Source organism: Sylvia atricapilla, chromosome 3 (genome assembly GCF_009819655.1).
Source record: "Sylvia atricapilla isolate bSylAtr1 chromosome 3, bSylAtr1.pri, whole genome shotgun sequence".
Taxonomy (NCBI): domain Eukaryota; kingdom Metazoa; phylum Chordata; class Aves; order Passeriformes; family Sylviidae; genus Sylvia; species Sylvia atricapilla.
In genome coordinates this window covers 31,151,154-31,167,888 of record NC_089142.1, presented here as the reverse complement: position 1 = coordinate 31,167,888, position 16,735 = coordinate 31,151,154, and the positions used below count along the sequence as shown (strand labels likewise).

Genomic DNA, 16,735 nt, shown 5'->3' with positions numbered 1-16,735 from the left:
ACATACACTTTCACACTTTTGGAGAGAAGCTGCCATTCCCATTTAAGGCTTTTGGTATCACATAGATCTATTTGGGATTGTACACACACTTGCTCTCTCTTCCCAGGTATAATGTATCCTACAATATAATGTATTGTAGATACTTTATTATACAGTGTTTCCCTACATATTAGAGGCAACTATTAATTTTTTAAAGTCTTGAATTAATTTACAAACTCCTTTGTCTCTCAGAAGCCTGGAAAACTGGTTGTTTTTTGGTTTTTTTTTTTAACTTTTCTTTTTAACTAGATGTCTGTCTCTACTGTGATGATGCAGTGAACCATAGCAGACAAAACTTTATCGGTTTTTTTTTCTGGCTAAAAACTTCCTTTCTTCATTTTATCCTCCCTGATTTGGAATGTAAGGAAAATAGTTCAGCCATAAGATTTACTTTATCTTATGCTTCCCTTTGTTTTTTAACATCCCTAGTCAGCTGAGCAGGCAACTTCAAACAAGCTCAAATGTGTCTTTTCCTCCCCAGCCTCTTGGAAAAAAAAAGGCGTATTCACCATCTGTTTTGCAAATGACAACTTTACAAACACACTTCACTGCCCCTAGTCAGAAAACCCAAGCTGTGATCATTTACTCAGTAACCCTAGACGAAACCAACAGATACAATTTTGAGGGTTTTAGTTAATAAAATTGAACAAGACGAACTGATACACAGCTGCTTTCTTAGCTCACTGGTTTTAATTTTTGTCTTAACTCTCCTTACACAAGATGCTTTGTACAATGTATGCCTTTTCTACGGCAGCCTCTAGATTTGGATAGTTCCCATAGAAACAGAAAAAATGGTGTTTAGTCCTCCTTAGCTTGATTAAAGTCAAATTCACACCAAGGAAAATACTTGCACTATCCTAGTAGACCTAGGATATGATTTTTTTATTGCAAATGGACCACAGAGACCAAAGGATATGGAGACCAAAGAGAGCCTGCTTGTTAGTCTTCCCTTAGCACATTGGCCCAAATTTCTGTTCTCAGGGCAGTTTGCAGAAAAAATCCTACATAATAAACCCAGTGTTCTTTGTGAAAAGAAGCAAAACATCCCAGTGCCTACATCCTGGGTTTTTTTCATATAGGCCTTACATTTGGTTATAGGATTGCTGGTGAACTTGGATCTTCTTTGGCTACAAGGATGGGCGTCAGTCCTATAATCACTTAATCCTTGTGCTCTCCACCTCCTACAAGCCTGGCATTGAGTGCCAACTGTTTCTGCTGCCAGGGTACACAGTGACTCTAGTGCCATGCAAATCTGCAGGGAGCAGAGGGAATCCCGGCTGCAGCAGAGCCAGCTCGGTGGCACAGCACCAACCATACAGAATGTCCTGTGACTACGGCAGGAGGGCCCAGCTGAGAATCTGTTGGGTGCCAGAGGAAATGGGACAAGTGTTTGTGCAGCTGTGAGGACACTTGCAATTGGACAGCACTTAGTCTGAGATTGGCATCTAAATGTAGCTCTTTGTAGGTGTCTCATGTGTGCTCTAAGCTGCTGCTAGAGCTCCTGGAGGTGCAGGAGGCAGCTCACTTGCCCATGCAGTGGTGCTGTGGCGCTGGCTGTGTGCCTGTGGCAACTGAGACGTGTATGAGGCTGGGAGGGATAACAGGCTTGTACCTTTCTGCAGTGGCAGCCATGGGACACCTCAGATGGCATGAGATGCCTCAGTGTGGGCAACTGAGTCAGTCTGTAGTCATCAGTCCCCATGTCAGCACTGAGGCCTGTGTGCTGACTGTGGTGACTGTGGGGTGGTCAGCTGAGACAGGGCTAGCTTCTGTGTGAGCTGAACTGCCTACTGGCTACACAGACTACATTGACTGGATCTCAAGTCCCACCTTTTCAGGATAAAGTTACCTAAACATACTTTATTTTAATGCCATTTTTGGTGCTATGAAGTAGTCTACCTGCCTTCCAGTTGCTTTATCAGAAGGTTTAGATCTCCTTAGGTCATCTGTCTTGTCTACCAGTCCTGTGTACATTGCTTGAGTGGCCCAGGGCATTTCAAATTGCACAAGGTGTCTGTTGGTCACTGAACTGAACCATTTCTGTGCAGGGCAAGCTGGGGCCTGATCAGATTGAGAACAAATGCTAAGAAAGCACTTTTGTAATTAAAATATTCCAGAGGCCAGGGTGTGCATGAAAGCATTCTATTTGTGTGTCAATAAATTGCACCAATGAGGATCTGTTACAAACTAATCAAACATGCTACCTGTTCTGTATTGCTCAGTTTGCTTTTTTTTACCTTTAATGGGACTGCCCAACCTTGCTGCAACTTCACAGGTTAATACACCTGTGTCTGCTGTGAGAGCTGATTATGACTCCACCATAGCAGCTGCATGTGTTCATCTCACTCTAAGTAATGTCTTGTGTAACCTCACTGGGTCCCTGCTCTGGCACCATGTCTTGCCTTGCCAGCTCAGATCCAGCTTGCATCACCCAGTGTCCCATGGGCCGCATCTCGGGCACTCCTTTCCAGCTGTGTAAGGGTTGGTTTCTGGTTGGAGTCTGGATCAGCCAGAAGACAGCAGCCTACAGACAAACAGGGCTGGAAGGAATGGCTTTGAGTTCTTGGAAGAAACGATGGAGAGACAGGCAGTCATGTGGGTTCTCTGCCACAAATGCTACAGACGTGGACTGGATGTGTTCTCTGCTTGCTGCCCCTTCCCGCGCCCAAAGGCACAGCCGGCTGGGGAGGCACCTTTGTGCCATCTCACTTGGCAAACACAAAATGCTTTGGGAGCTGCTTGTGAAGCAGGCATTAGCTTCCAAGCGATCCTCACGTTAGTATGCTGGAATGAAGGCAACTAAGAAATTTAAAGCAAGTTAGAGTTCTTTTCAAAGTGCTTTTGAGTGATTTAGGCTTGAAATGAGTAACTTGAAAGCACCCAAATCCTTAGTTAATAATTTACATGTGAATAAAGCTGAAGAAATGCCTGAGATTCCAGCTACTCCATTTGATTGCCTCATGTTTACACACTGTGGAACTCTTTCAGGGAGTACAAGATGTTTGTCATTTGGGTTCCCTGGGATGTTGACATATTTTCCAAGGCTGATGGAATGCATTTGCATGTTTTGCCCTACAGAATTGTATGGGCCTAACTTGTTTTGACATCTACATGTGAGTTCCATATTAGCCTTTAAGACTGCTATTGTAAATGTTGCTTTTAGTTATTGAAAATGGCTTCCTTCCTGTCAGGCAGACAGCATTCAAGTTTTCCAATTGTGACTTTTTTTTGAGTGTACACATGAGGTTTTGAACTGTTCTTAGAAGATTAAGGAATGGTTTTCCTTTGCATGCTCAGGATGCAGACAGAAAACTGTGATGCCACTGGCTAAAAAACATTTGTAGAGCATTTTTAAGTAAATGTGCAAATACATGTTGCAGCTGACATGAGCTCCCAATCCAGTCTATTTCAGCAGTTTACTTTTATTCTGCTTAAATGTCATAAGTTGCAGAGTTTAGCAGGTGGGTCTAGCTAGGATTCCAGGATCTTAGGAGAATGGTTCTCTTTTGTGAGATTAAAGTCTTTATCCATAATCTGAACAGAAATGTCAGTCACATATGAAATTCAGCTGAGACACTGAAGTTGTCACCATTATCATTTGTATCTGTATTGCACACTGCAGGAGATAAAGCCCATTTTCCTCTCAGAATTGTCATGTTTATAAGTATTTTCTTTAAGCCATTGTTCGTATGGGGTAGCTCCAGTTTTGACCTTGAAGAGGTCTGGCCAAGAGGGACAGAAAATAGCAGTTGGCCCTTTTGAGTCCTTTCATCCTATCCAAGTACTCCTTGTGCATTTACAGATTCAGTTGCTTAAGCATATGTGCTGATTGCATTTTCAAAGCTATGGTGATTGCATTTTCAAAGCTATGGAATAGCTTTGTCCTGGTCTCCAGCTGGGGCTCCAGAAGGGCACAGGAGATGTATTGGGTCTGCCAGCCCCAAGCTAACCACTTGGCTTGCTCTTTGTTTTTTGAATTCTGAAGTATTCAGACTTGAGGATAAGGGTGCTTGCTAGGCTGTTGTTCAGGGCAGAAGACTGCCAGAGATAGTAAAATGACCATGTCCACACTGCCTTGAGGAATCCTTGGAAATCTGGGTTAGCAGCTTCACCCTTACCAGAGTTTTTCAAGTTGTGACTAGTGCTTGGAGGGGGACAGTGAGCCTTTTCCCACATCCCTCCTGCCACAGCCACAGGAAAAGGAAATCCAAGTCTTTTCTCTGTCTCTTTCTCTCCCAACCCCCTGCTCTTCCCAGTGCAGAAATAAGTGGCCCCAGCCATGAGCTCAGGATACTTTGGGAAGTAAAATTCGATTTTACTTATAATGCTGAGTGAGCATGCCCCAGCACCTAAAATTTGGCAGTTATCCCAGGTCTATCATTAGCTTCACCTGACTATGCTGTTCTGAGGGCCCCTGCTTAGTGTCTGTACAAGATGCTAGTATTGTACCTCTCTTGACAGCCAAGCCAATGTTGTAGTAGCCTCTAAGGCCATCCTGCACTGTGTCATGCTGTAGAATGGGAGATTTGCAGAAATTCCCATCCTTATGACATCTTGATTCAAAACACTGGACCTCAGCTCTGGGAAACTCGTTTGATCCCAACTGTGCCTTTGCCCCTACTCTAGCAGTATGGGCCATGCCCAGATTTCAAGTGTGAATATTATTTTGCTAATAGGTACGATTTGGGATATGGTTGTTTGAGAGGTAAATGAAGAACCAAAGAAAAGTGTAAGAAGAACATGTATGAGAAGAAGTCCTTAATTCACAGCATTTTTCTCTGTCTCTTTGTTTTGCAGACAGGACAGGATGGGTCATCTCCGAGACCTACACCCACTCGCATTCCTGTGTCAAAAGGTATGAAAGCAGGAAAGCCAGTAGTGGCAGCCCCAGGAGCAGGAAATGTGACAAAATTCGAGCCTCGTGCTGAGACTCAGTCTATGAAAATAGAACTGAAGAAATCTTCAGCCAGCAGCTCTGCCTCCCTGGGCGGGGGTCAGGGCTGATGGCAGTGGCTCAGGGGGTACGTTCTGCAGGTTTTACTGCTGCCATGGAAGTCAGCTCCCCTGTCTGTGTAGTTGTTCACGTTTGCCTGTACTAATGAAGTCCTGCAGCTGTCACTTAACAACAAACTAATAAGTGTGTGCACTGACTACTTATATAACAAAGTCCTTTTGTTTTCTTACTCACGTTAAAAGAAAAAGAAAAGCTGTCAAAAAGGCAGTTTTATGCCAGGAAGATTTTCAGTCTAGGAAGTGAGAATGGGGTAACTGCACTAGGTTATTAATCTTATTCAGGAATTCTTAATGATAGAGTTGGTCACTTTTTAGTAGATCAAAGGAAGTGTGGTCACTTTTACTATATTGTTTTCCACCTTAATGGATCACTTTCCACCTTTGCTGCTGCATTGTCTACTTTCCTTCCTGCCTTGATCACATTATTGAAATGCCACATGGCTTAGGGAAGCAATGCCAGAAGACTTGTCATGTGTACTTGAGGTCCTGTTTTAGTGAAAGCCAATACCTTGTGTATGGGAGGCAGAGGAAGGATGGGCACCATGTGACCATGTGGCCTTCTCTCTAGAAGCCTCCCATCAAAACCACTATTTCTCAGTGGTGAGCTGCTTTCTCCAGGTAGTTACTAAATTCAGGGGCATAGGGATGTTGCACAATGTTTGGCAGCAATTTAATTCTTCCAGAGAGAGTTAACACTTGCAGACAACACTTAGAACCAAGTCCCTGACTTATACACACTGGAATACTGCCAGCTCAGGGCTCAGATGAAGGCTTGTGAGCCAGAAGGTCTAGTCTTCAGTGAAAGCTTGAAAAACATTGTCTGGCAAAAATCAATACAATCCATTTGTGCCTGCTCCAAAGACCACTGAAGGCTATGAAGCAACTCATTCCATTGACCTGACTAGGTTTTCAGTTTTCTTGGTTGGGTCTTACATTTAAACTTTACTTGCCAAACATCCTTGTGCCTTGGAGGGTAAGTCAGCACAGACTGCTGGTGGCAGGACTTGCTATCTAAAGGCACACCTCAGGTACAGACAGTGAATGAGAGAGGGTTTGGTAGGGAAATCACTCTCAGTTTTCAGTTCTTTAAAATATTTTGTCATAAAATGCAGGCTGCCTTACAATACCATGGTGATTCATCATTTTTCCTTCCCTCTTTGTGATTTCCTCATCTGTATGTTTGCATTTTTTAAGCATGTTTTTAGGAATTTTTTCCAGCATGAAAATAGTGTGGATGCTGATGATTGTTATGAATGTTTATTTAATAACAGTAGAGTTATTAAAGGACATTTCCATTAAGTGATCAATTTTCACAGAAGAAAGTCAAAACCAAAAGAAATTAAGCTGAGCAGACCAATAAGTGATGGGTTTAAAGTTGTATAATGCTTCAACCACCTCAGCAAACTGTGAAGGACCCAGTGGTTAAAACAGAAAGCAAGGTGGGAAGACCACCAATGAATTATAAATAAAATTCACAGAAAGGAAAATGCACCAGTAGTTGAAATATGAAATTTGGCCTGGGAGAAGATAATTTGATGGAAGACTCTATCACTGAAGGTCAAGAAAATTATATTCAACCCAAGCAATGTTTAGTTTCCTGTCTGCTTTACATTGCTCTAGAAATTCAGATCCAGATACAACAATTACCCCATTGTAAAGCTGGCATTTTATTATTCACATGAAGGGTGTTTTTTCTTTGACACATAAAAAAGAAAGTAGGTTTTGGTTTTTTTACATGTGTAGCACCTAAAATGCCTGTTAATTTTAAGGTTTTGGTTCCTATGACATCAAAAAATCGGATTAGTATTATTATCATTTTTTCTTAACTCCTATTCCCAGTACTTCAGATGAAACTTGGAAACTGGAATTAGCAAGCAATGTGAATTACTATGTTAGAAATACATAAGATCCTCTCAACTAAATCTTATCACTTAAAAGCCTCAGTAGTCAGTAAATTGTTGCTGAGATCTTACTGTTCTTACTGTAACACAGACTTTTAAACAAATATTTAAGGGAAAAAAAGGGTGTTTTTCTGGATATTCACTCTAAATACTGTTACTGAACGAAGTTGTAAGGTCAAACCAGTCAAATAATATTGCAAACATGATTGCCAAGCTAATGTGGCTTGATACAGGTGCCTTAAGCCTCCCTCGTGTCAAAGAAACTTAGTTCCTTAGTTAACTGTCACTATACTCAATATTCTATGTGTGCCTGTGGTTGAAAATTTTGTTTTTGTCTGAAGTCTAAGAAACTAACTCACCTGAAGAAACAAGCCAGCCTCACAGTACTTAAAATCTAGGGCACACAAACTGGCACAGCTAGAGTCCAACTGCAGGCACAGGCTGGGAGTTGCTCCTGTAGAGTCAGTAGGATTTGATGAGACAGACTTCAGAAATTCCAGAGAGGTCAGACTTAGGGTCCTGTTATTTTTCCCCTGGGGCTGCACATCAAAAACAGACTTTTGCTCTGCTGCAGAAGTCTAAAGAGTTGGAATCGGGCAGCTGGTTAAACTGTTAGCTAAAAACAGGTATTTAGTTATACTCAAAACTTTTGACATCTGTTTTAATTGACCTAATATTCTTGTTTCCTAAAGGTGGAAGAAGGGTAAGATGAAGAGAAAAGAAAGCCTATAGTTGAGAAGTCTTAAAAGTTCAAGCCTAACTATTTGTATTACAATGAAATTTCCTCTGAATCTGAAGACATGTTTAGTGACTGCAGTAAGATTCTCCATTCAGTAGGTCAGGTCCAAAAGGCAATTTAAACAACCAAATCTAAAAACAGTCTCTAAGCCCAAGAGGCTTCCTGAAGATCTTCTTGATGTTCTTCCACAGCCCTTGTCTACTCAATGTTTCTGTTATGACTTAAATGCAGCACTGCAGCCTCTGTACCTCACAGAGATCATTAATGCAGGTATTCTTGTATTTCCTCCGAGGCTTTTAAGTCAAGTCATGATTTCACGGTCACTTAAAGTCAGGCTATAACTCCACACTGGACTGAAAAGCTGTAGTCCTGTCTTTGTCACCTCCAGCCAAGAAAGTACTCAGTGACTATGTGCTTGTCGTTTGAACTGGCACAAGTGTTTGAACTTAACTGGGGAACTGATCTGAATTAAAAGGAATCTGGCAAAAAAAGTGTAAAGGCTTTAACGTAAAAGTGGCTTTAAGGTAACTTAGTGCCAGGCTCACAGGCCAGAAAAAGAAAGGAGGGCATAGGAAACCAGTTGGTGTTTTAAAGTGACTGTCAAATCATGAATGCCTTCTAGTAGATCAAATGCCACGCAAACGCAGGGGTAGTGCTGCTTACTGTGGAAAGCTTTTAGTTGAAACCTTTTTTTAAAGGTAGGAGACAGATTCCCCTTCTCAATCTGAGAAGTATCTGAGGAGACTCAAACCCACATCAGCTCCAGGCAGGTTCACTAGTGGCACTGACAGCTGGGGGAGACGAAGGTGGCATTCTCATTCCCTCCTGGAAAGGCTGTGCCGTTCTGCATGGAAGGCTTCAGTATTCACTGAACAGAAACAAGAGAGTGGTTGAGGGGTCAGGATATTGAACTAGGAGGGAGTCCCCCCAGATTTGTGTCCCTGTTCCAAAGACTGCCTTTGAGCCTGGCCCTTTTCAAAAGGAGGCTTATAAGATGAAGTGTCTGTGTTCATCCATCCTTCCATCTCTCCTTCCCTAATGAAAAACACTGAACACACCAATTTCATCCAAATCTCACAAAGCAATAGGGGTCTCCAGAATAAGAAGTTGTTCCAGTTTAATGAAAAGGATGGCAGAGAAGAGGAGCAAGACTTTAGCAGTGCCGCACTGTGTGGAAGAGTAGGGCATGAGCTCATCTTCGTACAGCATCAAAGAATGAACACAAGAGTGATGTCAGAAATGCCACAAGGACAAGCTTTGTTCAGACCTCAGAATTTACTAGGCACCAAAGAATTAAACTCTGACACATCAATCCAAAGGAAAACATTAGGGCTTTATTTACAAGGCTTTCGTGTATTCTACATTACTGGATTATAGAGTGTAAACTAAGCCTTCCTAAGTGATCATTTGGAATCACTCATCCTCATGCTTTCTCTCTCTTACCTTTTTTCTAAGTAATTTTGTTTGGGTTTTGGTGGGGGTTTTTTGTAATGAAGTGGAACAATTTGAGTAGCAAAATAATGCACTCAGAATCTTAATGACAGTTACAATGCTTTGTCAGGAACTAAGACGACTGACCAATCTTTGTATATTTGGTCTATTCAGTGTCAGCTGGAGGGAAGCCCTGTTTTGGCTGATGACACAGCCACATAAGCAGTTGTGATGACTCAAGCCCAGCAGTAGTAACATATGGCTTAGCACCAGCAGTAAGGTGGAGAGGGGGAAGAGCAGGGAAAATGCCAGCCCATTCATGAGCGTCACACATGGACTGAGAAGGTGCATCCTCAGTTCTCCAGATGATGTCTCTTACTTTAAGTCTAGTTCCTAAGAAGTTTTCTACCATGTTCCCTAAGTTAGATCTCATCACCAGACTTACTGCTACCATAGGGGTATTGCTAATGTAGTCTTAGTAAATCAATGCAATAGAGTAAGTGTGACTGAAAAAAGAGCACAGAGCTTCCACTGTAATGCCTAGGGGGATTTATCTCAGATTAGTAAACATCCTAAGCAAATGGTAGAAGAAAAATAGAGATTTTGATTTACTTTGCTCACATTTTTTCCTTTTGTGACACCCGTTAGCATGATTCTTCAAAATCCAAACACTTTGTCACTCTTTGTAATAGGCCCATAGAGTACACGTCACTGTATTTAAACATCAAACCACTTACAGCACATAGTAATTACCACCAAGGGAGTAACCTCTAAAGCCACATTAATATGTTGATCCCTGCCAACAGGATGCCAAGTCATATGTCCCTGCTTGCAATATGCCACACACGTTCTAAAATATTCTCAGTATTTACATGAATATTCAGTAATTCTGATCAGATGTGGAAGAGCATGTCTTTAAATAGAGTTTGCTATTGTCCTGCTGTGTTTCAGGTACTTTGCATAAGCTGCAACAATCAGGACAGCTTTCAGATCACTTATATGTTCCTATCACACATCAGTGGACAATTTCATTGAGTTGCTTTGAAACAGTAGTCTGCTGGCAGGAGTTTTTGTGAGCTCATGGTTTGAACTTGTTTGCATTTAGGGGAATGGTTTTCTTCCCTGTGTCAGTGTGAGTTATCTTCTTTCTCTTAATTTTTTGCTTGAGCTCTCTTGGGCAAAATTATATGCAATATTTCTCATTATAGATATTACCTTCACTTTGAATCTTAGCCCCTACACATTGCTCTTACCTTGGCCTTTTTTTTCCCCTTAAAATGTAACCAGGGTTAACTACTGTCAGGTGCAGAGCTATCAGCTCTCGGGTATGAAACACTCAGGTGTGAATGGTTCTCCAAACAAAAAAAACCCTCTCCTCGGGTTTTTAAAAATAGAAGTACTGATGTATGATTCTCTTCTGTTGCTTGGGTGTGCATTGTCTCTGGTATGTTAATTTTTGTATTATCTGGTGATACTTGTATATATTGTAAGGAGAAATTAAACTTTATATGTTAAAATGTCACTTGATGTGCTTCATTATATGAACTGGTATCCTGTGTGTTTCCTTCAGAAGTTCTGCTTTATATCAGTAGGACTGAAAGCAGAATTAGCTGTTTTACATTAACTTAATTTTCTTTTTCTGTCATTAAAGAAATTATTTTGTTTAAGTGAATATATATAGCTCCTTGAAATATTTCCATCTAGAACCCTAAAAAATTTTTTTTAATCATATCCTTCAAATATAATCATATTCCTACAGAGGGTGGCCCAAAAGAACTCTGACAAAATCTGCCCTACTCTAATTTTAGCTTGGTAACTGTTCAGACACCTCTTTCAGTACTACACGTGTGTGTATGTACAGAATATATATGTTCATAGACATATGTATAAAAAAGCATTTCAAATACAACTGAGGCAAACTTAAGAGCGTGTGTTTTCTAGGTGTATGAGAAATGAATGAAAGATAAATATCAGTGGAAATTACTTGATTTTTTTAAATTTTTTTTTTCTCCCAGAAAACTGTGCAGTTACTGTTTGGGTCTGTAGGAGAAGGGTGTCTGATTCAGACATCAACTGTAGTTCTGCTGTTCATTCAGTGACTGAGCCTTAACAAGGAGTGTGATATTTTTCTGCTGCCCATTTTTTTAGAATTTGGTGTCTAAACTCCTTATTACATGTGCACAATGAATGTTAAGAAATTATTTTTTCTTTAAAAAAGAATATTTTTAATATTAAGAAAACAATTTGTAAATGTAGCTTTTAACATTATACTCCACAAGAGCTTCAAGTTAAAACAGCACTGGCTGTAAGGTAGAATAATTCTTTAGTTTGTGGTTCCTTCACATTCACTGCTCAAATGTGGTAGAACTGGTGTACATTTCTTGCTGAAAATCATCTGTTGTTGATATATTTTATGGAAAATAAACACTTTCCATTCGGGAAATTCTATTATTTCATTTGCCTTAACGTATTTTATTGGACGTTGCCTCAGCCCTGCGCTTGCTTCACCAGGTATGAAAAGCAGCACTGCGATCTGCCATCTAGTGGCAAAGTTCTGGCAGTAAGAGTATACGGAAAATACTTTCTTTTTACTTTCTTCTTATAATGTAACTTCATGAAACACCTTGCAAATATTAGTTAGGAAGCAGATAAAGGCAAAAGTCAATAAAAATGTAAAAGGCACAAATTATATCAATAGTGTCATTTCCTGGGTCACGTAAATTTTGAAAAATCTTCACACTATTAAGAAAGGAAGGTAACAAAAGTAATTTCAATTAAGAAGAGTATTTCTGAAAATTTATAACTGTGTGCTTGAATTAGTATTGGTACAGTTACATTATTTATACAAATACACCTTTTCAGAGAAAAATGTTAGTTGGCAGTTAAATTCTTATATTAAAAAGTTGCCTGTAAGAGCTGTATATATAGGTAGAAGAACAGAAGACCAGGCCACCAGTACTTCAGTAGAGCCCAGGGATTAATCAGGGTCAAGGACTCCTGATACTACACACAGAGCAAAATTAAATTCAGCCTTTTAAAGAAAATGCCAACACATAGTTTTGCATGCTGTGGCTGAAATTTATCCCCATTAAAGTCAGTAGCAAAATTCAAGAAGACTTGCTGAATAAACACAACATAGATTTATAAGCCAAGTTTAAGTTTTGAAAAGTGAGAAATGACCCCATACCTCATCCCTATTTATGAATTTGCTTAGACAATACTAGACACCCAGCTCCAAGTCTTTCTCTACCTAGTTTGGGTGTGGAAGTGGAAGCCAAGGCCCTCTGGAGCCCTCGACAAGTAGTAATTTATTTTCCCTCTGTAGCATTAGCCAGGACAGTTCTATCAAGCAGTGATGTGAAAGTAAGTTTGTGAGACATTTTTAGAAAAATGCCTTGCACTGCCATTGTAATTGTTCTTCTTTAAAGTAAGTTACAATGCGTTTGTAGTTTCATAAACCCAAATGTTTTGCTCTCTTTTCTTTTAGAGAGTGTCATCATTCACCAGTTACGCGTGAACTCTAGATGAGTTACCGCCCGCTAGAGCTCTCTGTGGGCACTACCCTCCATGCCTGTGGATGGATCACTGTAGAAGCTCTCTGCCATCAACACCAGGGTCACTTATGCTACTGATTATTTGTGGAAGTATAAGTGCTTCCATTAGGTTTTATACATTTTTTTTCCTTGGTAGAGCTTTAAAAATGAATGGCCTTGCTGGTATTTTAAAAGTATCTAATCAGACAGAGAGAGCAGCAGGCTTTCTGCCAGCTGAATTTCACTTTTAATTGCAAAGCCTAAGGCACATGCTTGATTTTGTTTGATATTTGCCATATAATTTATTTTTATAGTACACTTTGTAAAGTAGCTGTGCCAAAGTTGCGATTCCTGTTGCTTATGATGCATTTATTTGTAGAATACACTGTCAAATTTGCAATTTGATATTTTTGTAATAGAGAGTATGTGAAGAAAGAAAAATGTAACTTCAGCAATGTTTTCTGTTTAAATGGAAAAGTAGTCAGTACATTTTTTGCCACCATGAGATTCTGTGAGACTTAATACTCTGAAGACTGCTGTATGGAATTTGTTGCAGAATATTTCTTGCACTGTGTGATGGTTTGGCCTAAAATTAAGTATTAAAGTCCAATGCCTTGAAATACAACCAGATTTACTCACTTTAAACAATGTAAGTCAGTTTTTAAAGCTGTGATTTTTTTTTCTGTATAAAGTATGTTTTTACTTCTGCCTGTACCAAAAAAGTTGATTTTCATTACACTGTGACTAATAAATTTTCACAACTATGCAAATGTAATCAGGTGTTTGCATTTCAACTCCAGTTTCTTAAGGTTGGCAGTGCTTATTCACATATTTGTTTATGGGGACAGAATATGGGTTTGGAAGTTCCTTTTTCTGACTTGTGTCTCATACAGTGTCACAGTGATGTACAGGGTGAAACTGATTCATAGAGTGATAGAATGGTTTGGGTTGGAAGGCCCTTAAAGATCGTGTGGTTCCAATCCCCCTGCCATGGGCAAGGACGCCTTCCACAAGATCAGGTTTCTCAAAGCCCCATCCAACCTGGCCTTGAACACTCTCAGGAAAGCTGTTCAACAGCTTCTCTGGGCATTTTGTTCTAGTGTCTCACTACCCTCACAGTGAAGATTTTCTTCCTAATATCTAATCTAAACCTACTGTTTTTCAGTTTGAAACCCTTCCTTCTTGTCCTGTCATTACATGCTCATGCAAATCTCTCAAATGGGCTCGGAAGTTAAGATGCAAAGATGGATGAATCACCAAGCCCTTAATGACTTGATGGTTTGTAACCTTGTACTTTCAGAGCACAAGCAGTGATGTCTGGTACTGTCAGAACCTTTAGTCCTGGACTAGATACCAGGCACTCTGCCACACACTGAGGGACCCCTTTTACACTGCTGGCTGTAGCTTCTCAAATAGCATCCAGAGAGTTCTGTGGCAGCCATCCTTAGGATGATTTTTGAATGAATGATAAATAAAGCTACATGCAATCCAGGCAGGGTCTTTTTTTCTTTTACATTTCACAACTAATGATTTTTAATTTTAATCTAAGTCATTGGGACATACGTAAAATACTGCAGAATTTTAACTGCAGAAGCTACTGGGAGAAATTACTTTTTTTGGAAAGGAAAACAGTGTTGCTTGCAGGAGATGTGCTGTGAGATGCCAGAAAGAGTGTATTAATGATGCAGCATCCCACTGGGATGGTTAGGTTGGTCCATCTTTGAAGCTGGAATATCACACTGCTGCATAGTCAGTTTGGTCTTCATGGGAGCCACGGGAGCTGTTTTTCCCTTTTACATATGAGTTCTGCAGCAATGCTGCAAATGCTGCACTCTGGAGAAGCAGGATATCCTGCGACCTGTATAAACTTTCTTGGAATTGATCTCCATTGTGAAGAGTTTACTAATACAGCCATACTAAAGAATCAAAATAAAGTGCTGCTTATCCTGTCAGAAAAGTAATTTTGTTGGTATAGCTTATACTTAGCTGGTACACTATGTTTTTTTAAGGAGTGGGTTCTGTGGGGGTTTTTTGTAAAGCAGACAATGTATGCCAATAACACAGCTGTGTCTGTAGGTCATATTTTAGATTTTAGTGCAAGCTGAGAAGAATTCCAGCTTTTAGAGAGCAATTCAGCTAAGGTGAATAAATTTTAGTGTGTGCCACCCTTTAGTTTACTGCGCAGCAGAGGAACATTGTAGTGACCTAGATCTTCTATTTTCAAAACATTACTTGGGAATCAAAACCTGTCCATGTTAAGATCTACACTGAGCTCAGCTGGACTGAAATTCCTATTTGAAAGTGATGGTGACATGCCTGAAATAAACTTCAGCTTTTAAATATGAGTAGGACACAAGTAAAATCTTATTCCAAAACTGAGTCTAGATTTAAAGGTCCTAGTCAAAGTAAAAAATATTTTTTAGTCTCTAAATTTTAATATAAAGCCAGTGAGTATGAGTGTAAGTTTATGATTTATAAACACAGAAACATTTATGGTTTTGCACTTTCATTAAGTTTTTAAGTTTCCCAAATTTGTTTAAAGCATACGTACAATCATAGTGTATTGAAATAATTTGGATTTCAAAGTATTTTTGATGAACTGCAACACTTTGGAGCAAGAGACTGGTGATTTCATCTTGCATTTATGTTCCTGCTCAGTTTTTTACATAACCTAACTTGGATGTGAATCTAAGACAAATATGTAAAACCAGTGTATTAGCCACATAACTAGCCTGTATTTTGGGAACACACAGGAAGAAATCTATTAATACAGACTAAAGATGTAATTAATTTCTACAAGTACTGTAATTTTAAAGGAGATAATTGGGAAGTGCTTTCACACTAAGATAATGTAGAAGCTAGAGATACCAGTATCTTTTAAGCAATAGAAAACCAATGAAGGATCTACTTTTCCATTAGAGAGCTCTTACTGTCAAAAGAGGACTGAAAGATCTGTGTACTATAATTTCAGTGATAAAATATAAAGTTTCCATCTACAAAAAAATCTCAAATACTTAGATTTCTAGAGATAAACCCTACAGCCCATGAGTTTTCTTTTTGTCTTGTTGTGAAACATAATAGGAAAAATTTAACACACCCTTTCTTGCCAGTCCTCTAACACCTGAGGGCATCAGGTCCCAGCCTCCCAATATTGCCCCTTGGTTATCGTGCTGCCAGAGAAATTTCATGCCATCTCACCACAGTTTTACAGGCAGTCTTCTTCCCTCGGGATCCCAGGTTGCATCTCCCTGGATTCTCTGTGAGGCTGTGGGAATAAAAGTTACTATAGCTGAAGGTAATAATTGCAAACAGAAGATAATAAAGGAAAAGGTGGTACTAGTGACAAGGGGCTTATTATCTAGGGGGAATGGCAGCAAAAGCTGGCGTCCACAAGATAGTGGAAAAAATAAATTAGGAATGAAATACAGTTTTAGCACAGATGCCACAGGGAATATAAATAAGTTTTGTATCCTATATAATTATTTAGGCACGAATTAATACTTACATTTTATCTCTATCTCTCCAAATTTCCTCTGCTGTCTGTGTCAAAGAGGCCTTTTGTGCCTCCAGAGCGAAATGCATTTGCATTTGCACAAGTCATGTGCTCCCCCCAGTGGTCTTGGCTGATGCTCTCGGTGTTCCAGAGAACGAAAAGGCATTTATTTTACAAAAATCGTTCCACAGCCAGCTAAAAAGTCTTCAGATTGGACTACATGCTTAAAAAGTTATTTAATTAAATCGTTCTAATTACTTTTCTCCTTGAAATCAAGTAAATACATAAATATTCGCTGACTGTGGATTTTGGCAGCACTCTAGAATGACTGCATAGAAAGGACTAGAGAGTCCTCACAAAACAGACTTTAATGCAGAAATGGCCAATAAAGTGAGAAATACGGACTTTCGATGTTGCATTATATTGAGAAATGCCTGCTAAAGCAGGTATTCTGGGACGCAAGTACATACTCCCACACTGTGTTCCACAAGGTGACTGCTTCTCCATGGAAAGGGTTTAACCACTGGAACAGGTGGCCCTGGAGGGTGGTAGAGTCCCTGCTCCTGGAAGTGTTTAAGAAAAGACT

At 39.8% G+C, this 16,735-nt stretch overlaps 1 protein-coding gene across 5 annotated transcripts in view; it reads left to right on the top strand.

The window, feature by feature from the left end:
• FILIP1 (filamin A interacting protein 1) overlaps positions 1–13,431 on the top strand; it is a 100,613-nt gene extending 87,182 nt beyond the window's left edge. For 3 of the 5 annotated variants that reach the window (XM_066315032.1, XM_066315031.1, XM_066315034.1), the window contains one exon: positions 4,837–5,245. In XM_066315032.1, the coding sequence (XP_066171129.1) occupies positions 4,837–5,043 (207 nt within the window). In that variant the 3' untranslated portion in view covers positions 5,044–5,245. Of the gene's footprint in view, positions 1–4,836; positions 5,246–12,610 lie in introns of those variants that run through there. The other 2 variants (XM_066315033.1, XM_066315030.1) reach the window with 2 other exon arrangements.
• Positions 13,432–16,735: the final 3,304 nt, after the last annotated feature.